The sequence below is a fragment of the Neopsephotus bourkii genome, unplaced genomic scaffold (assembly GCF_033783945.1).
Source record: "Neopsephotus bourkii isolate Nb327-2 ecotype Australia unplaced genomic scaffold, CSIRO-AGI_Nbou_v1 NB_1510, whole genome shotgun sequence".
Lineage (NCBI taxonomy): Eukaryota > Metazoa > Chordata > Aves > Psittaciformes > Psittacidae > Neopsephotus > Neopsephotus bourkii.
The window spans coordinates 528,631-550,486 of NW_026901986.1; the positions used below are offsets into that span (position 1 = coordinate 528,631).

Below are 21,856 nucleotides of genomic sequence, written 5' to 3' on the forward strand. Positions count from 1 at the left end.
TTAACATGTTAATAAACATTAACATTAAACATGTCATATCATTTTGATGGAAAAATACCGTCCCACACATTATGCGTTTTAGGGAACAGCCATGCAGCAATCATCCCCACCACCAATCCCAATGCACACGAGCCTAAAACCATCTCAAAGCAGTGCTTATTCCAGCTATTACAAACCTCTCAATAGGGACTTGGAGCTCTTTCACACTTATCCCATGGGGAAAAAAGAAGGCAAAGAGTTTGGACTTCTTGCTCTTGCTGTCCCCTTTGCCTCATGACTTTGATGGACACATTCAGAGCTCAGGCAGCGAGCATCACAACCACACAAAGCACCGGTTTCCTGCCCCATCTCTCTGATGGCATTTGCACAGTCCATGCTGGGAGAGGAGGGACACCAGCTCAATACAGGGTTTCACAGCTAAACAAAGGTGTCATTTTCTCCTTGTTAAGAGCTCCTGTTTACAAGAGCTAAGTGACTCTGTGCAGTTGTGATTTCACCACAGCTACATCCATCCGAAGATGTATGATAAAGTCTCCAACAGCAACACTTTTCCTTCCATTCCATGCGGTCGGGTTGCTCCTGGAAAGGAACCCAGGCAGCCGTGCCCTCCCCAGAGGATTACACCTACACTTCAAAGCCACTCCAAAGTCTGCTGGTTATAAAAGCCAGAGGCACTACAAGATGTTTATCCTACCCAGGGCAGGGCTGCAGTCACTGTCCCTGCAAGTGTTCACACACCATGAAGACGAGGCCTCAGTGCCATGGGTCAGCAGTGGCCTTGGAAGTGTTGGACTGGATGCGCTTAAAGAGCTTTTCCAGCCTGGCTGATGCTGTGACTATATTGTAAGCCTAAAGAAAAGCCCCAGTTAGTTTGGGGAGGTGACATCCACTTGCCAAAGCCTGCAGGATTGGGCTTTATTCTGCCCTTTTAAACAGAGCTTGCCAATGAAACTCACAAGTCTGATTAACCAAAGATAATACACCCAACAGGACCTGTTCAGAACACAGCATGGGCTGCTGGTGACCATGAAGAAGGGGGAAGGAAACAAAGTGAAGCCCCCCTCCTGCTGCTGCTCTGCACAGTGATGGGTGCAAACCTCATCAAAACCCTGATGTGTTCTCTAAAGAGGGGGAAGCTTAAAACATAAGCTAGCGACAGCTCTACCATTCATCTTGTACGTTTGGGATTACAAGTGTAGTTACACATGTGAGGGCTTGCTCACCTCAGCCCCCGACTGACATGAAGCATCTGTAAACTATTTCTATACCTTTATGTCATAATGCCATTTAAAGCCATAAAACAGTAGCAACATCATCACCTCTTGTGGTTGGACAGCAAATAGAAGCTTCTCTCATTAATAGCTTTTTCTCTTGCTTTTGTGCCCTCAACTCAGAAGAAAGAAATCCAACTCTGATCTTCATAATTATAAGGTTCTCATGCAAAAGCACTTTAACTAAACTACACTTCTAGGCCAAACTAATTTACAGCATCCCCTTAGGGAACCAAATCTGGGGCTTAGAAGCTTTTGTGACTGCAATTTATCCCCTGGGCTCCAAACCCCAGTTTTCCCAGGGGATTACAATAGCCTGCCAACCGAGCTCGATGCGTTAAAACTGTTTACACAACCCCAAAACACATTCCAACACAGCACAGCCCCCCTCCGCTTCCCCTCTTTTTTGTAAGCCCAAAGGAACTGGCAGGAGAAGTGGGATCCAGGTCCAGGCTGGAGCACTGCACTCACAGCTACAGGCTGGGTTTCATGGAAACAAGACTGAATTCACGCAAAAGCCACCAGGGAGTGGTTTTCCTTCATTGAATCCATCTGAATCCAAGGTGGTTGTACCTCTCCTGCATATATACCTGTTTATAGAACACTGCAGTGCTGCTTCCACTCTTGCGCTTCTATCATGACAAAGAGTGGCTTACGCATGCAAACAGCTCCAGAGAGCTAAAAGAAACCTATTTAAATACAGAACTATTATGAATACTACAGTAAAGCAGATTTGCACTGAAAATTATCTTGCCTAAAAGCTGCAAGAGTATGCAAAGCACATCATGAGATGGGGTGCAAAGGCGGCTTGGACCACCAGCCAAAGAAAGAACCGGGACTCTCCAACCCTTGCTGAAAAAGCAGTTGTCTTTCCTGATGAACAGCGCTGCTGTGCAAAGCAGAGCTGCACAGACATTCAGAAGTCAGAGCAGATGAGAAACAAGCAGTTGAAGAACATAAAGACACAGCTATATTTAGCAGAAACTGTTGAGGATGCGCATAGAGGCAACCCACTGAGAGGCAAAACAATACAAACAATAATAAACAACTAGTTCAGCCAGCCCAGTAAGAAGTCTTGGGGCAGAAAGCTGACTGCAATATACTCACTGATGATATGCAGCACGAATACTTACAACACAGGGCAAAAAGAAACACAAATATTAAATAGAAGTAATTAGTAAAGGGGAACAGGAAGGGGGAAGAACAGAACAAAAACCACGATGAAAAATAGAAACAGTAAAACCAGAAGAGGAAAACATTTCATATGTTCCAAGATTCAGCAAGAAGCTCAGGCATTACTGACCTTTGTGTCTCTCCTCACATCCCACCCATGAAGATGACTCGACCCTCTCGGAAGAGCTTGCACATCACCGCACGGTGCCCCGGTACCCATCCTGCAGTGTCCAGTGAAAGACAAGCCTGGCAACCCAGAACTCTGCATCGCAAGTAAGACTTCCTGCCATCAGTAAAGCTGATTAAAGGTTGTTTATCAGGTGATTCTCATCTCTTTAAACAGAAGAACATCCCTGTTAGAAATGCCCAGCACCAGCAAGCGCAGAGACACTTGCGCTGTCATTCTGCATGCCACCTTGTTAGAAAACTAATCACCCTCTAACCCCCTTCCTATTACATTATGTGCAAGCAAAACAGGAACTACGCTCTTGGCCTTAAAATTGCATTCATAAAGATGACATTTAGCAAGGGCCTAAAGAGAAAGGGGGAAAATAAACCTCCATACTTCACAGAAACAACACAAAGAAGGGAAGCAGCTACTCTGAAGGGCAAAGAGTGATTTACAGATTTACCTGTTTAGTGAGTTGTTACTAACTGCACAATCACCCATATAATGCTCGTAAGAGCACTGTTCTTGACCACTCTTTTCCTTTTATTGTATCTTTACACCCCGCACAATAGCAAGCACAGAAATATCCTTCCAGACTAGGATGCTCAGGCAAGAGAAAATCCTGTCAGGTTACTACAGTCTTCCTATCAAAAGGGATTCAGCTAAAGAGTACGACAACCACACTGTGAGGCCAAAAATTCTTCCCAGCATCCCAGGCATTCAAAGCCTTCCTGAAGGAGAGAGGAGAGAGTCTTTCTAATGGAGACTCCCGTGTTTGGGATTCTGTTTCTTCTTTTGCTTTTAAAAGCCAGCGTGCTACTCACAACCAGGCCAAACACTGGCAACTGCTCTGTGCAGAGAAAGGGCCATTCTTTAAACACACCATCCTTTGCTTCCCAGCTGGCTACACAGCAAAACGTTCCCCTCGCTGCCCATCCACCACAGACCCTTCCAGCAAAAGGTGGCCCACCACTGGGTTCCTAAGGCAGGCAGCCTGTTCTCACTGCTCTAGCTGAATCACCGCCAGCGCACCCGCAGCCATCCTCCTGAGGCAGGACAGACTGATGTCCTGACAAAGCTCTTCAGCATCACGCTGACAACAGCGCGCTGCAATCCCACGGGCAGGGCGCTGGGAATGAAGGTGAACTCGCTGTAGCTGTGAGCAATTGCACTGCAGCACCACGGCCGCTTGCACAGTCTGGATGGGCAACCGCCAAACTTCATGTCCTAGCCCAAATAAAGGACACCACCCCCCCACCCCCAGGCTGTCCCCGCCACTCATTCTGCTCCGTACCGAGCCCAGCCACAGATGAATCATGATGCACTCACGCTCCCCAGGCTCCGAGCCCAAGGGCATACCTGCCTCACATCACTTACTGGGTCCTAGCAAAGCCATGGGATCCAGACACGCTGGTGGGTGGCTCTGTCAGTGCAGAGCAGCAGCACATTCACCCCTGCCGCAGCTACCCCAGGCAGACCCAAGCCTCCTGTGAGACAGGAGTGTGTTCCAACAACTTTCATACAATACCCACCTAGGAGAAATGGCAGTGGGGGGAATTAGGAACCGACCTACCTGCCACCCCTCCAGTACTAGTTAGGGCACACACAGCAGTTAGCAGCTTATGCATACAGTGACAGAACAATACATAGAGACTACATAAAATGAACCTTGTTATTTTTCCTGTTCTCCCTACAGCAGAGCAGAGCAAAAGCTGGTCTCCACTTAGTCATTACACCCCTCCTTTGCCTTATGTTTCTCTATAAAAATACATAAGCTCAACTACTCTTTAAAGAAAAACCCTAAATTATTCCCCGATTGAGCCTTCATGAGAAGATTGGGTTCAATTCCTCTGTGGAAATACTGCCCCAGACCTCAACGCTGGAGAGATGCTGTTGAAACGCTTTACACCACCTTGCTACCATTTGCTGGTGACAACCACACAACCAGCTGCAGTGATTTGTTTAACACACTGCGATGAACACTTCCACATCTTGCTTTACAATGAGTTACTGTTACAGAGCTCGACTAGCAGAAGCTGTCTCAGAAGGGAAAACAAGGAGGCAGCTACAAGCAATGGACACAATCCACCGTGATACACAAAAAACAAAGTTACTGATGGCCAGAAAACTGGCGGCCTGCTACAGCTCCCTGATGGGCACCTCCGGACCAGCTCCCCATGGGCTCACAGGCATCCCTGTGAGGACAGAAGAGGTACAGGGCAGTAGCACAGCACTAAGCAGAGAGGGGGCTAAAGCAGCGTGACCCCCACTGTCCTATTTCCCACATGGGCTTCCTGCTTTGTTCGCCTTTTCTTTTTTCGGCAGAACTCTCTGCTTGCTTCCTTTGGTGTCATTAACAGGGCTTTCCCCTAAAGGCACCATCGGTGGGTTGCTTTGAGTGGCACCCTAAGACAGAACTTGGCTGAGCCGGAGCACATACCCATGCTGTGCTCTTGTCTGGGTGAGGGCACAAGGCAGGAGCCCAGCCCTCGCACCAAGTTCACGGGCTTCTTATTCCCACTCAGAAGCACATTCCTTCGCTGCAAGGGATGCAGCTGAAAGAGTGCATGGCACATTGGAAACAGTCAAATGTACAGTGCGAGTGTCCTATTTGAGACAATAAATGGGATTCGATAACCACTTTGCTGCTGGTGATGTTCACAAGGTACCAAAGCCCCAGCAAATGTGAAATAACTCAAGTGTTTTATCAAGAGAGTAAATCAATACCTATTTCAGCTAACTCAGAACACAGATTATTTCTCTTTACTGTACACAGTAACTGTATACTCTTAAGTCGAGCACTACATAAGCATTTACTAAACAAATAACCAAACCCATTTTGTAAATTACATCTAAAATGGTTTCTTTCATCTGTTTATTCTCATGGAAATTGCCAAGTGGAAGCCAAAAGAAAACAGCTGTGCATGTTCAACTGCGGGACACGGAAGGAGGTATTTCTGCCTGTGCTGGAGGGCACAATCTGTAATAACAGTTCGCCTTCCAGATAATGCCAGGAGGAGGCATTAAAAGGACAACTTGCTCTCTAATAAGCTCGCTTGACTGCGTGAGCACGCACATACATCGACAGCACAGTTGTGCCACCAATAATTCTTAATTCGTTTTTACATTTCAGTCAAAATTACACTAATTTATGGCCTTCCTAAAAGCCATTTAGCAGGCAGCTGATTAAACTCAGGCCATTAGATTTTAATTAGAGATGTTGAAGAAGACCCCATCTCGGAACAATTCACACATGTCTCTGCTCGTTAGCAGCTAGAGCAAGCAGCAAGGGATTAGCATGATAGGAGAGGGCTAAGTAGCACGATCCGAACCTGAAAACAAGGCAGCCACGTAAAGTTTCTCACTTTAAACTGAGGGTTCTGTGAACGGCCTCTCCTCAGCTCACATCCAACCACCCTGCTCACCACAACAGCAGCAAAATCAAAGGGCAACTGACAGCGTATATCACGATACGCAGTTGTACAGAGTGAGCTGAGCTTAATCCTCATCAAACCCTAATAAAGTCACAACACCTTCCTGACCAAACAGTGAAACAAACGAAGGTGCAGATGGAGCCCATCACCCCTCCAGCCACCCAGCATCCAACCTCCAGGAAAACGATGCTTTAGTGCTGCAAAATAACTGAGTGTGTGTGCGGGGGAGCTCCGTTTCCAACAGAAAACGGTTACTTCTAACTACCAGCCTCAGTGGGGCCAATACTCCATGAGTTATAGCGATATCGGTGCCTTTTGATATGGTGATCAGCTCCAGCGCTGGGTAAAGAGGCGCATAAACATTAACCGGACACATCTGCATCATTTACACGTGCACCCACAGGCACAGCACCCGCACCGTTCCTCCGCCTGTCGCTTTTTGATCCTCCTCGGCTATAAAACAACCTCGGCAGTTACTTGAGCGAGGAGAAAGCGCATCAGGCAAAGAGCCAGCCTACCAACGTGTACTGTTAATTACGGTGCACCAGTTTGGTTTGGACCGGGGCCCAAAACGCAGGAGTTGCGTTTTCCAAACCTGAAAGGTTCGGGACACGCTCCGGAGGGTTTAAATGAGTCAGTTTTTCCAGAAAACGGGAGACCTGCTCGCTGTTATTGCGGATCTCACAAGAGCGCCGTAAAAACAAATTAATCTGATTTGGGGAGGCACAGATTTATTCCTCCGCAAGAGCTGGAGGGAGCTCGACCGCCAAACGCCTGCGCTAGGTGCTGACAGCAAAGAGAAGGCGCAGGAGAGCACAAGTAGGTAGGACCACATGCAGTGTCACCACGGAGCAAACAGTCAGCCCCACGGTGCCCTTGGAACTTACAAGAAACACCCAGGAATGTCCACGCTCTATAACCCTGGCATTTGGAAGCGTTTTTAGCTCACATTTTCACTCAGGACGACTTCACACGAGGCGCAACCTGCCCTCCGCACCGTTCGCAAAGCGGGCTGCTTTTCTCTCTAAAGAAGCCCATGCCGACCGAAGAGACCGCAGCCCGGCCGCTTTCTGGGAACAGGGGAAGAAGGCACCGAGTACTCCCTCCCGAGCACAGCAGCAGACCACGACACCCAAGGAGCCGGGGGGGCTCCCCGGGCAACACGGGACCTCGCCACCGCTCCGAGCAAAACGGGGATGGGGGGGGGATATGATAAAACAATCGCACCGAAACCAAACAGTAACGAAGGAACAATCACAGCTTCACCCAAACCGCCCGGCCCAGGCGAGGGAAGAACAAAGGAGCCAAGTGCAGCCGGAGCGCTCGCAACAGATGGTTTGAAGCTGAGCAGATTTCGCAGCGGCATCGCTCCCCCCCCGCCTCCCTCCCTCCGCGTTCCCCTTCCCCTCCGCGGCCCGTCCCGCAGGTGCGCGGCCCCATCCCGTCGCTCACCCAAACTCCCGGCGAACCCGTCCATCTTGTGCCGCAGCCCGAGACGAAGCCGCCGCTGCCGGCCGGGACAGGTTCATTCACCCGCAGCAGCAGCGGCGGCGGCTCCGGGGCCCGGGGCTCATGGGCTGCCCGCGCCCGGTGGCGGCGCCTCCTCCCCTTCCTCCTCCTGCTGCTGCTGCTGCGGGGCCGGCGGCGGCGCTGCCCGGCTCCGTCCCTGCGCCGCGACCCCAGCGCGGCAGCCAGCGCCGAGCTCCTCCCGCCGCCGGCAGCGCAGCACCGCCCCAGCGCCCCGTGCTGTCGTGCTTCCGACTCCGCCCGCGCTGGCAGCCGCCGCTTCCCCTCGCCTGCAGGCTGAGCCCTTCGCGGGGCACGTCCCGCTCAGCCCATCAGCCGCTGGAACAGGAGGGCTTCTAGGTGAGCCTGCCCGCTCAGCTCGTCCTCGCCTGTCACTAACCTCACGTTACATCGCTCCCCGCTCGACTCCCATGGCTCTGAGTCCCAGCCGTGGGAAGGCAGCAACACGGAGCAGAACGCGCGGATCTGGTCGCTTAGCCGTGAGGTTTTCCTCTGTTCAGCAATATCCAGCGGTGTGATGCGCCGGGTGCTTCTTGCTCGGGAAGAGCTGCGTACCCGTTCTGCTGCCAGTAGAGAGGAACGGATCGGTTCCTTGCGAGCAGGACCCTCCCGAGCTGGGGAGTAACACAGCGTGGTACCAGCGTGCGCTTCTCAGCACCTCCCTTCTACCTAGGTGAAAGCATCATTCCCGTGCTTATATATAAATAAACCCAAGCGGGCTCTGCTTGCTCACATGGGAGGAAAACACCTTGAAACCGTTAATTAAAACCTAATCCCCATCAGGTTTTCCTAAGCAGCTGCCACTGCCATGTGTGAGTGTGACTGCCTGCAAACTACATCAGTTACCCGCCCTCATGTGTCCTTGTGGAAAGAGATGCCTTCCAGTGGGTCTGCTGTAAATGGGGCATCATTAGCCTTAATTACTAGCAAACCTCCTGCCTGACACTGGGCTCTGTTGCTGTGGATGGGCTCTACAAAAACTGCTTCCAGAGCCTCGTAGCTGCGTTCAAATGAGTGCCGTGATCAGTCCAGTCACCGTTCCACTTGAAGTGATTCGTTTTACAGAGGAAAGCAAGAAGGTGGCACAACGGCTCCGGTCCCACCTCTTCACCCCCATTTATTCCTTGCCTCGGGCCAGGTTTTCAAGATGCTTAGAGCATTGGGAGTACAGAGAGAGGAATCTTCTCTAGCTAGGAAAAGCGCCCTGGGAATTCAGAGCCTGGGGGCAGCTTCCTTCAGAGAATGGCTCCTTCCCCCCTGCAGCAGAGCTGTGTGAGAGTTATATGGGTGGGATTTGGGTGCTAGGTTGCTTGTTTAACCAAATAGCACAAACCCTACCTAACCAATCAAAGGGAGAGCGTGCCCAGCTGCTGCCTAGGGCAGGAGCGTCCTTCAGACACAGTGACTGAGTTACTGCAAACATCGTTAAGGTTGTACGTAAAGAAGTTACACCTGTGTTCCATAGGCTGGGAGCTGAGGCACAGAGGTGAAGACGACAGCAGGGTTCCTTAGGTAGATGTTTAATTCCTTCTGAATCAGTGGGGGGCATGAATGAATATTCACCTTCCATTACCTGGATCGTGCAGAGCTTGCATCGAGGTACATAAAAAGTTAGAGAGCTGCAAAGAAAGCCTGTTCTCCATGTCATAGAATAGACTGGGTTGGAAGGGACCTTCAGATCTCATCTCGTTCCAACGCCCTGCAATGAGCAGGGACATCTTCACACAGATCAGGTTGCTCAGAACCACATCCAGCCCGGCCTGGACCGTCTCCAGCAATGGGGCAGAACTTGAAGTCCCAAGCATTTCAACATTGCCAGGATGGGTAGAGATTGCTGAAGCCCTGCGTGCACAATATTCTGGGTGCTTTTCACCTGAGGGAAAGGCTCAGCTTTGGAACGAGGAAATGAGACCACAACTGCACTCTGAAACTTTTGTTTGTATCAGACCTCTATTAAAGGAGAAAATCTGAAATTCCAGAAAGCTGGAAAACCAGAATCTTCTCTTCCTTCACATCTCCCCAGTGGGTTAGTGCTCTGGTTTGTCAACCCACAGAGCACACTGAGTTGTCTTCTCAAATTAGTGAGCTCCTGATGAAGTTCAGACCTTGGCCCAAGCCCTATGAAAGCCTGATGTCTGACATATGTAAGTGCTAAGTTAAGGATTTAGCCGAGGCAGAAATCGGTGCACTGGCTTTGTGTCAGCCATTTACATTAGGGTGCAGTTTATTCTCTGCCTCAGGGAAAAATGTGCTTCAGCTTGTACTTGGGAGCGCTATGATGAGCTCTGGAGCAGTCCCTTTGCTCTTCTCCTTGAATAGGAAAACTAGGAGGAGGTAAAGCTAGCAGGCTCATGTGTTTACCTGGGGGTGCTAACTAGGAAGAGGTACAACTGATGGAAGAGGAGCTGATGTTTAGGCTGATGAGCTTATGGAGACGTCCCTTGGGGACAGAAGAAACGAGCATGATGTGGAATTTCTATTCTTCCCCCCCCCCCCCGACTATTAAAGCATCTCCTGTAGCTTTGCATTTTATACAGGTCATTATCCACACTAAGGAGCTGGTCCACACAATAGCCTGTGTGCATGTGTGTGTATCTGTAAATACACACATTCGCATCAGTGAGTGTATTTATCCTCCATCAGTGCCGTTCACCCTCTGTGCAGTTCTGGTTAAGCTATTACTGCGCTCGAGCCATTTGTCAGGGGAAGGAAGTGCCTGCAGAGAAGTGATCCATTACTGTATAGCTTCTTGCTGGGAAGTGCTGGTTTTAAAGCAGGCTGGGAGCCTGCAGCCGACCCCATAATAAGAACAAACAGATGTGGTGTAGCAGGTTTTCCTTTTCCTTGCCCTGTTCAAGGAACCTTTTCTTGTCTTTCAGCTGTGCCATGCTCTATCATAAATTGCTCTCATATTTGGTCTTTTCCCCTCTGTGAGTTGGGGATTCTTTTCCATTTCCATGTCCACACTTTTAATCTGTGACCACCATGTATTGAATGGTTATTATCTAACAGGGCAGGTGTGCCATGTGTCCTTGAGAAAGGATAACATTAGCACACAAATGCAATGAGCAGTACAGTGATCATCCTCCTTTTTAGACTGGGAACACCACCGAGGGTGCTATTGTAGGACCAGAGATTGGAGAGTTAATAAAGCACATTTGGTGTCATTTCCTTTACCTGCCCTACACTTATTCATGATAGTTTTTAATTAATGACATCAGGAGTTGAACTTTGGCTTTTAAAGCACATTTACATTCCATTTATGCAAGTCACCCAATTAAAATTTACTCTAGCAAATATATAGTACACCAGAACAAATGCTTCATTTCCCCTCTTCACCTGCCGCCTTTGCTTCCCAGCAGGAATGAACAACCTTCCTCTTGGCCCAAATGGGAATTCATGTAAAAACAGCTCACCCTGAAATAGGCAACAGAAGTAAAGGGAAATGTCTTGGGTCAAATGAGTAAATGATAGCTCTTAAATAAAGACCTGGGGAAGTGAGAGCTTGCCCTGGAATTTTACTTCCATGACTGCATTTAAACACTGAAACCCTGGTTTGATCCTACACAAACCCGATTCCCCCTCACATCAGGGGAAAAGTGTGACAGGATTCAGCTGTCTCTGTCACAGGAAGGCCCATATCTCAGAGAAAGCAGTCATACAATGTAAGAAGGGCATGGAGCTGTTGGAGCCAGTCCAGAGGAGGCCATGAGGATGATCAGGGGCTGGAGCATCACCTGTACACAGACAGGCTGAGAACACTGGGGCTGCTCAGCCTGGAGAAGAGAAGCTGCGTGGAGACCTCAGAGCAGCTTCCAGTGTCTGAAGGGGGCTACAAGGATGCTGGAGAGGGGCTCCTCATACCGCTGAAAACATGCTCTGTAATTTGGGCAGCAAGTGAAAAGCTGCATTTGAATCATCCCTGAACATAACCAAGAAAAGGACTCGGGGGTATTTCAAGCGCTGCTGCCTTTCCACAAGGTCCAGGGAGGAGCTGGTGGGCAGGTACCAGTTCCTCACTCTGTTCATCTGTCCCGTGCATGGACAGTTGCACAAAGCACAATCAGAACTCCATCCTACTCCAGCAGCAGTGCTCTGTGCCCATTCCTGCTCAACTGGCTGTCAAATGAACGTGGGATAGTGGAAATCCTGAGGAATATGCATCTCACAAATGGAGGAAAACTACATGACACATAAAGGGACTTGCACCAAAACTGTGGTATTTTTCATGCAAAGTCATTTCCTTTTATTAAAACCACTTTGTTTGCTTTTTTTTCTTCTATTTAAATACAAGCTGTTATCTGTAAATGTTACTGAAACCACATCAGAGCTGGGATGTGAGGGGCTGCAGGAAGCACAGTTTGAATGCAATAGGAACATACGATGTGCATAAAAAGCTTTTGGTGCCCTTGGAATTGGCTGTGGTTTATTTTTTCTCAGCATTCTTCCTGTGTTCTGCTCTTGTATTGTTTATACTGGTTATTTAAGCAATGTTGGTCAGGATTTCATCCGAACAGGAAAGCAAGGGGGACCATATATGCCTTTTAAGATAAAATTCACATTTCCTTTTTAGTATCCCTACCGTTTACTCTATGATTGCAGGTACAGTTTATCCTCTAAGCTCATTTTGGCAAAAGAATTTGAATCACCACTGGAATGCATGTGGCGAGCAGAGAAAGCCTACCAATAAATGAAGCCCCTCATCAGACAGAGCTCCTGGTAGTATTAAGCCTGCATCATGGCTTGGACTGGTTTTGTGGTGGCTTGGGTTTGCTTTCTGCCATTATTCCAGAAAAATACAAAGATCAAAGAAAGCAAGTCATAGTGATTGGCTTGGGTCTGGTCAGGAACTAGGTTGGTAGCTTCTAATGTAACTCACATTTCACAGATGGCTTAGTCCATGCTGAAGCTCAGGATGGATTAGCAGATTGAATTGTCACAGGATTAGAACCAGCTGCCTTTACTTTGAAAGTATTTTTGTGCATATTCTGTCCAGCAAAATGCCCAGAGCAGGCTCTGCTGTGTGAATTCCACCGAATTCATGACCCCACTTGCAGCACTGTGTCCAGTGCTGGTGCCCTCAGCATAAGGAGGACATGGAGCTGCTCGAGCAAGTCCAGAGGAGGCCACAAGGATGCTCAGGGGCTGCAGCACCTCCTGTATGGAGATAGACTGAGACCACTGGGGCTGTTCAGCCTGGAGAAGAGAAGCTGCGTGGAGACCTCAGAGCAGCTTCCAGTGTCTGAAGGGGACTACAGGGATGCTGGAGAGGGACTCTTCATCAGGGACTGCAGCCACAGGACAAGGGGTGATGGGTTCAGACTGAAACAGGGCAAGTTCAGGTTAGATCTAAGGCAGAAGCTCTTCCCTGTGAGGGTGCTGAGGCGCTGGCACAGGGTGCCCAGAGAAGCTGTGGCTGCCCCATCCCTGGCAGTGCTCAAGGCCAGGTTGGACACAGGGGCTTGGAGCAAGCTGCTCTAGTGGAAGGTGTCCCTGCCCGTGGCAGGGGTTGGAACTGGATGAGCTTTAAGGTCCTTTCCAACCCAAACCAGTCTGGGATTCTATGATTCTAAATGCCTAAAACCCCTCATGGAGATTAATTGAGGGTCTTCCCCTGTTTACAGCCAGTTAGCTTTTCTTCAAAGACGTTTCATTGCAGATGGTTGAACTCATGAGTTCATATCCATAAATCTCATCTTTGACTGTGAATTAATGGCAAACAGAATCATATCTGAAGAATTCCCTTGAATAACTCTAGAACCCAGCCCAGCATCCGTAGGACATCCATGAGACACTGGGAGTGCCTTTCCAGTTTCCTGCCTTACATTTTGTGCACCTTCATAGAGGGATTTGGAACAACCCGATTCTGATTGTGTAACTTTTTGCACTGAGCCTGTACACCTCGAAACGACCACACCAGGTACAAAATGAGGAAGAATAAGCACCAGTGGAGAGTGGATTCTCACTGTTAAACCAGGTTTAGCCTGAGTTATTACTTTGATTTCAAGCTCTCCAAAGACAGGAATAAAAGAAGACTTACATTAGAAAAGTATTCCAGAGATACATTTTCTTACCAGCATACCAGCATCCACACTTGCAGCAATGTTACGACCGTAACTAGATACAACAGAACTTGTTTTCTTACCATTAGTACTATGTAGCTTATTATGTCCCAGGTTCTTAGGTCCATTATCAATGAAAAGCAAGGATAAATTCTTGCTTAGTGCCCATGAAGTCTTCTGTTACTGATGTCCACTTGCACTGAAGTTATTCTGGATGCTCATCTGCAAGGAAAACAATTTGCTGAAAAACTCAGACCTTTTTTCCTCCATTAATCTCTCGTTGCATATGTATCTTAGACTTAAAATACATTATTATGGATGCTTAACTAAGGGTTGGTTCTGGTGAAATCTAACACATGAGATAACCTCACCACAAGAGGTTCAGGCTTACTAGGAATACACACTTTCCATTTGTATGTAGTTCAGGGGCTATTCCTTTGCAGAACTTCTTTCCTGAGGCAGATCACTTATGGTAAAATCAGCGTGCTTCTGCCACGCATGTTTTTCCCATAAACTTCAAGTCCCTTTACAGCAAATGCTGATGCTTCTGAGAAATGAGGCTTTGTCTTGGATAAAGAGCCAAATAAATCAGTAACTTCTCATACACGAGGTTTATGACGCTGGCCAGGCCTCTAAAGCCAAGTGCGATTTTGCATCAGGTATCATAGCTGTATGACTATACTAAAACTGCAGCTTTCATCTTGCGTGCGTGCATTTGTGCATCAAAGGAGAACACAGAGTGAAGCCTTAACTCTCTTTTCATCTTGTCTTGGCAGTCGCTGTGGGTTGCCTCAGAGCTGTACAGGTTCACCTGGTTAGACACCTCTGCCTGTGCCTTGCAGTGGGTGCAGCCCGTCCTGCTGCAGGCAATCCCAGCGGAAAGCACATTATCCAACACACAGGAGATTCATCTCTGGAAGTTTCTATTTTAGGTTCTGCTGTTGCACTTTAGTTTAAAAGGGAAAGGTGGCTCTTAAAATTTCTCTGCCTTAGCAGAGGAGGTTGAAGGCATTGGGGCCAAACGCAGGGCAAACTGCAGCCACGCTTGTGCAGAGAGTTATTGCAGGTTGTGTTTGCTAGCAATTTTTACTGGTTTTAATCAGATTTCTAATCAACTTCTACTCACAGGATGCACCCAGCTTACAGAAGGCTTTAATAAATGTGTGTAGTTTGCTTCTCTTTCAGCTCAGTTTGCTCTGAGCTGGGGGTTTTGGGCTTTCCTCACACCAGGGGATATGGAAGGTGCTGTTAACTCATACTTGAAATTCTCTTGTAATTGGATTTCATCTTTTCAGGATGTCAGAGAAGACTTTTAATTCCATCATCAGTTTTACAACATTAAGAGTTTATGTCAAGAATAATGATATGATAAATGCATAATAATGCATTGACCATTCCATTTTAATGCAACATATACTCTATTACATACATTTGCATTATAACACAATATATTGCAATGGAAGCCTATAGTCAGGCTTGGTAGTTTTTCCTGAGGTGGTGATACCTGTCCCAAAAGCACTGCTGAGCAAATCACTCCCCATCCACAGAGCTGCAGCAGTTTTCAGAAGCAGAAAATGCAGCACGTTGTTTCTATGTGGAGCTAATCACAGCACAGCTTCTTTTTCCAAAACTGCATCCAGCGAGGGTGTAGATCTGATCTTAGAGTTGAGTGCACAGCACTTAGCAAGAGAGGGCATGGATCGATTGAGTAGGCACTAACCTGAACCACAAAGAGCCATCCTCAGCCTTTCCTGGGGCATCCTGAGCGAGGCACTCTGCTTCTCTGCATCCAGATCCAGTGGAGGGACTCCCATCCGGCATAGAATCCCAGCCTGGTTTGGGCTGGAAAGGACCTTAAAGCTCACTCAGTTCCAACCCCTGCCACGGGCAGGGACACCTTCCACTGGAGCAGCTTGCTCCCAGCCCCTGTGTCCAACCTGGCCTTGAGCACTGCCAGGGATGGGGCAGCCACAGCTTCTCTGGGCACCCTGTGCCAGCGCCTCAGCACCCTCACAGGGAAGAGCTTCTGCCTTAGATCTAACCTGAACTTGCCCTGTTTCAGTCTGAACCCATCACCCCTTGTCCTATGGCTGCAGTCCCTGATGAAGAGTCCCTCTCCAGCATCCTTGTAACCCCCTTCAGACACTGGAAGCTGCTCCAAGGTCTCCACGCAGCTTCTCTTCTCTTGCAGGATCAAAGGGGCCCTGTTGCTCTTACTCAACTAGCCATGAAAGTATTGCTTGTGAGCAGTCAGCAGCAGGCGAACCCAGCCTGCTTTTATCACCAGTGTGATATTCAGGGTAGATGTTTCAACCTTCCTGCTCCAGCCTTTAAAAAGCAAACTGCTTTGGGGAAATCACCTTCCTGACGATTCATTTTTTTCCTGGCTCCAAAGCATTGACTGCTACTGACAGGTCACATAAGCATGTCTGCACTAACAGGCAGTGCAAATTACACTACTGCTGAAGGGAAAACTACCTGTAAAATGTCATCTTCTTCTAATGGAAGTAGAAAGTAGGAATAAAGGAACCTGAATTACAACTAAAGACGTATTAAAGAACAAAGCCTAGGCCAGCTCTTCTTCCATTTCCTTGCCAAGACTGATTTCATATTGTATTGTGCACACTAGCCACTTGGGACACCGTCACCTCATCGTATCCATGCACCTCCTGAAACCTGGCTGACGAGGATCTTCATCCTGAGGGACTCACCAGCTATAATGGTGCAGAGATATGCCAGTGAACACAGGGTCAGTTTTGAAATGCAAACCACATTTCTCCCGCCCCGGTTTCAAGCCCTGCCAACATCTCCAATGGAAATACCAGACAGTAATAAAAGGAAATAAGTCTGATGTTGATTAACTAGAGGTTCTGTTATGAAATAAGGCACGAGACTGAATGATTCGGAGTAGCTACATTCAACAAGTTGCTTCACTGATTGTTCCACTGTAAGGGAAAATGGAGTCTAAAGATGGCCAGGTTGCATGATAAGATGGCTTACCTCATTAAATGTATTATTAAGTGATATATAGCATATTATGTGATGCAGTTCCAGATCTGTAAAACAAATCCTGGAACTCACTTGAAACTGGTAATGCTTCATATTTTGTACATCTGGTGATCTGCAGAGTTGTGGAATTATGGGAACTTTCCTCTAAGTATTCCCTTTTTTGCTGTTGTTCATTATTTGGTAAATCTCCTCACCTATACATGAAGCTTTCTGGAGCATCCATGGATTATAGATATTCTCCTGATTAGTTTCTGTTTCTGAGGGCTGTTATTGTGCCTGAGGAGTCACTGATCAGCTGTGCCTGTAGGACACCCTGTGGCCTTAACCTGGGTACAAAGGCAATAGTGATAAAATCATCAGACACAAACTGGTAAGGTAGGAGTCAAAGAGAAGGCAGAAAGCACTAAGCATCAGAAGGATCAATGGGGAGCAATGTGGTGGTCTGAAGGAGGAAATGTCCTCATTTCTGTGGCAGCCAAGCTTCACCTGCTTTATGGGCAATGTGCTGCAGATTGAAGCAGCTCTGCAGAGTGTGAAAGCTGAGCTGGGGAAGCCTGAAGTCTGGATTCAGATGGGAGCCATAGAATCATAGAATCCCAGACTGGTTTGTGTCGGAAGGGACCTTAAAGCTCATCCAGTCCCAACCCCTGCCACGGGCAGTGACACCTTCCACTGGAGCAGCTTGCTCCAAGCCCCTGTGTCCAACCTGGCCTTGAGCACTGCCAGGGATGGGGCAGCCACAGCTTCTCTGGGCACCCTGTGCCAGCGCCTCAGCACCCTCACAGGGAAGAGCTTCTGCCTTAGATCTAACCTGAACTTGACCTGTTTCAGTCTGAACCCATCACCCCTTGTCCTGTGGCTGCAGTCCCTGATGCAGAGTCCCTCTCCAGCATCCTTGTAGCCCCCCCTTTCTCTGCTGGCTGGGGCTGCGGCTCTGAACCCTCCACTGACTTACTGGTTATGCAAAGATTTCTGTTGGAATAATTTAACAGAAGCACGGGTTTATTTTTAAAACCCTCTTGGAAATAAGAAGAGCACAGAATGTGTAAGTCCCTTGCAAAAAGAATCAGTGTTTTTTTCTCTATATGCTTGCTCTTGTAAGGTCAGACTTGCAACCTGCAATATAAATATGCAGTGAAACTGCTCCTTATGGCTTGATTCCAGTTCCCTGAGATCAGTGACAACTTCTTTTGTCTCACTTAAATGGACTTTGGAAAGGACCTGGTAATAATTAGAGTACAAAATGTCTGGCACTTGCAGGGAAACGGGTGGAGGAATTCATAACTAAGCAAAAAATGAACTTATGCATATTTATCATGGACAGCTGCAGGCAAAACCCCAATGTTTTAACCCTGTCTTGACCTTGTTATGTGCTCAGATTCCTTTGCACTAACCACCTGTTATTTATCCCTTGCACCACACCAGCATTGCCTTATGAGGAGGAATTGGCTGTGATTGATACGGACACCATCCCGGCACATTGCCTTGCCCAAGGGGCTCTGGGGAAGTCAGGCACATCCAGTGTGAGAAAGGCTGTTGGGTGCAGCCTTTGAGTTTGGATCTTTCTGGGGGTAAATACAGGCAGCTCTTTGTCAACCCTTTGAAAAGAAGGACAAATTCTCATGGTAAGGGCAAGCAAAACAAGGATACCAAACCTGGTCCCGCACCCTCCACCTGGGAATGTGTCCAACCTCTTTTGAGCCAATTAAAACTATCACTTTAATGTCAAATGAAATGTGGCTTAATATTAGTTATCAATAATCCTTTCAGAGAGAAGGAGATTCTGTGCTAAACTCCATACACAAGGAACAAGGCACACAGAAATCACTCTCATTTAAAATCCTGCCTTAGCAAGACTGTGGCACTGATTCACCTTGCACTCTGCTCTGCTTTGCTGCTCTGGAAAGGACTAGAACTGCTTCCAAAAGAAATGAGAGACAAAGATTCACTTGCTACAAAAGCAGAGTTTAAAACACCCCTTTCGTTTCACCCACACTTCCTGGTACATGCTGAATAACCAATACATTGCACAGGACCTGGAGATGGCATTTTACAAGATTTGGGTAATATTCTCATGTATTTTCAGTAGCTCCTTCATACATTGTTAATTTACTTCCTACTGCCACTAAATCCACTGACATTCTTTTGTTGTTAGCTTCCAAACGCTTGGCACGAGTCCCTGTAATTTCACTTGGAAAATAGAATTAAGGATCAAATCCTTATTTCTTTGAATTCAAAGACCAAACTTCAATGGTTTTTAATGGCTGCTGCCCGTGATTGCAGAGAGAGCCTTCCGCCAGGACTCAGTTCAATTCAATTTCTGTAATTGCATTTTCATGCATGCAGTAACTGATGTTTCCCCATTATTGTCTAAAAGGGATTTCAAAGTCTGTACAGCTCCATTTTCTTGCCTGCAGAAGAGGCAAATACTTGAGAGCAGCTTCCCAGGCCACTGCATGCCTCAGTGATTCATTTTGTCCTTTCACTGGTTAAAATCAGCTCTGTCTTTTTTGCTGCTTTAAGTTGTTCTTTCCCTGAGGGTGGCAGGGCAATGCTGGGGTGACCAGCGGTTGTCAGGATGAGCTGGGGCTGGTGACCACAGATGGAGTTTCACAGTTCAGCACCGAGTGCTGGGAACATGTGAAAGAATACCAGGAAAAGGCTGTGTAAAATCCACCTCCTACTGTGTGTCTGCTTAGTTCAGTGCTGTGGGTGCTGGCCTGTGCTGGAAAAGCAGCACACCATGACTGAGCCTCTGTCCTTTCCCTGTTTGCAAATGACTTGGTAGAAGATCTTCCTTCCTTCTTTTCACTACAGAAATCCTCTGTCTATATGCAATAACAGTTTTTTGCTTGGCCATATCTTATCTCCTAAGGCTCCCATTCCCAAGATTTCCTTTTAAATAACCCTCCTAAATACAGCTGTTACTGTTAATCTCACCTTAAGGCAGGTCTACATATGATGAAAACAATGCTATCCAGTTATAAAGAGACAAAGAGATAATGTTACCTGGCAGAAAAAAGCAAAGGAGATAACGGTGAGATCAAAATCTCTTTCCCATTTGCCATTGTAAGCCTTAATCACAGCAATGGGTTGCCTGCAACAGAATTCCCTGCTATCCACCCTGACAGCAGCCTGGTCTTTATTCCTAATCCACTGCAGGAAGTGTGGCTCTACAATAAGAGATCCCTTGTGATTGCCCCACATGGGCAAATCAATGGGAACACAGTTGGATCTGCTGTGCCCGTTAACATCAAGCAGCATTAAAAACCACCAGCACCTGGATCCACCATCAGAGTGCATGCAGATCTGAGCACGTTGCCCCAGTACATAGTGTCAAACCAGAGCTATGTGTTTATTTGTACTTCGAATGCAGTTCCCATTTTCCTCATAGGCTGTGAATGCCTGGATTGTCCTCATTATCTATGAGGAACATATTTTGCAAGAACTATTTCTGTGCTAGCCAAATAACGGCAGCTCTTATTCAAACAGCGTGATCTGGAGTTCTGCTCTGGATGCACCACTCACACCATTCATTCCTGTGCCATGCTTCATTGGGTACAATTCTTGGAATTCGTTTTTGTTTCAGTGGCTTCTTAAATTGTCCTGTTATGATGGTTTTAAAATCTAACGCTTGGGTTTGATGAGCTTCCTAGGAAATAAACCGCAGTCCTGCCTGCTTCCATAGAGTCCTAGAACCATGGAATCAGCCAGGTTGGAAAAGCCCTCTAAGCTCACCCAGTCCAACCATTTCCCAGCATTGCCAAGGCCACCCCTCACCCATGGCACTGAGGGCCTCGCCTCCAAGGTGTGTGAATACTTGCAGAGACAGTGACTCCAACACTGCCTGAGCACCCTCTGGGGAAGGAATTGTTCCTCAGCTCCATCTAAACCTGCCCTGGTGCAGCTTGAGGCCGGTTCCTCTTGTCCCATCCCTGGTTCCTTGGGAGTTCAGTATTCTCTCCTGCAAACACTCAGAGAACAGAGCAGTGTGTTCACCAAGACAGAGGGTTTTCCTTTCTCCGTGCTCTGCTTGTCAACAGCACCTTACCTCTGACCTCCTACATCTCCTGCCTGTTCCTCAAGCATACTGCAGATGTAATTCAGGGCTCTCCCCTCTTCAGCGTTGTGCTGAGGGGGTAACAAATCCTTCCCTCCACACAAACCACCTCTCTTGCCAGTCTTTAATGGTGTTGCTGGGAGCCTGGAAGGACTGTTAGTGAACCTGAGAGGCAAGAGTTAGTTACTGATGTTCAGCTCAGCCTCTTCCTCTTCCATGCAGTCACCCCAGGGTTTATTCACTGCAGGTGCAGGAGATGGACTGTGCAGAAGTCCATCTCCATCACAGACCCCCAGTGAAAGAGGCACACCAGAGTACCAGTTCCTGGTGGTCCCTTTTCAGCACTGTTCTGTCTGAGGCTACCCCTTCATCTGTGCAGATCTGCAGTGACAAACCCCCACATTAGTCCCATTATGAGCTTCTGCAGCATTTGCTCTTTCAAGATGAGCAGTCTCCAAAAGAAGATGTTTTCAGCAGGATGCTTTCAGAAAAAGGAGCCAAAAAGGATGTGAATAGAAATTAAGCAAATTTGATTACTGTTTGGAAAGGACATGTCAGTACAGTTTGTGGCTGTTCTTATCCAGCAGTGCCATGCACAGATGGAGGGAAACCAGATGTATTTACAGAGAGAGAAAAGCGTTTGGCTGTCTCCCGTGCCTTCAGCTGACTCTTAGATGTATCAGCTAAGCATGTGTTATATTCAATTCATATCCAACTGAACAGTTATTCAAAAACACCTCTGCGGACCATAACTACCACTTCCTCACCTTTTCTTCCTGTGGGCAGGAGGTCCCCATCCCCACTGCTGCTTGTGAAGCTGGTGGTAGTGGTGACATCAGGGGGACCCTGTTCCCATTGCTGCCTGTGGAGGTGGTGGTGGCATCAGGGGGTCCCCAGGTACCTGGGGAAGCAGGATGTTGGTGGGGAAGCCCATGGCCCCCCAGGGCTCCCCTCTCTGCCAGCACTCCCGTGGGTGCTCCCATGCCCCTTGGCTATGACAAGTGCCTGTCTCCATCATGCCCATTGCCTCTGGATCCCTCGTCTCTTGGGCCAAAATGTGCACTGGAGGACCATGGTTCAACACACTGCTGAGATGAGAGGGACACTTCCCACTCCTCCAGCCCAGAGCTTTTATAATCAGGTTTTGCTCA

General features: G+C 47.8%; 1 protein-coding gene across 1 annotated transcript in view; it reads right to left on the reverse strand.

Moving 5' to 3' along the window:
- Positions 1-7,560, reverse strand: part of EML4 (EMAP like 4) — a 127,602-nt gene extending 120,042 nt beyond the window's left edge. The window contains exon 1 of the mRNA XM_061369722.1: positions 7,500-7,560. Coding sequence (XP_061225706.1) covers positions 7,500-7,524 — 25 coding nt within the window. The 5' untranslated portion in view covers positions 7,525-7,560. The remainder of the gene's footprint in view (positions 1-7,499) is intronic.
- Positions 7,561-21,856: the final 14,296 nt, after the last annotated feature.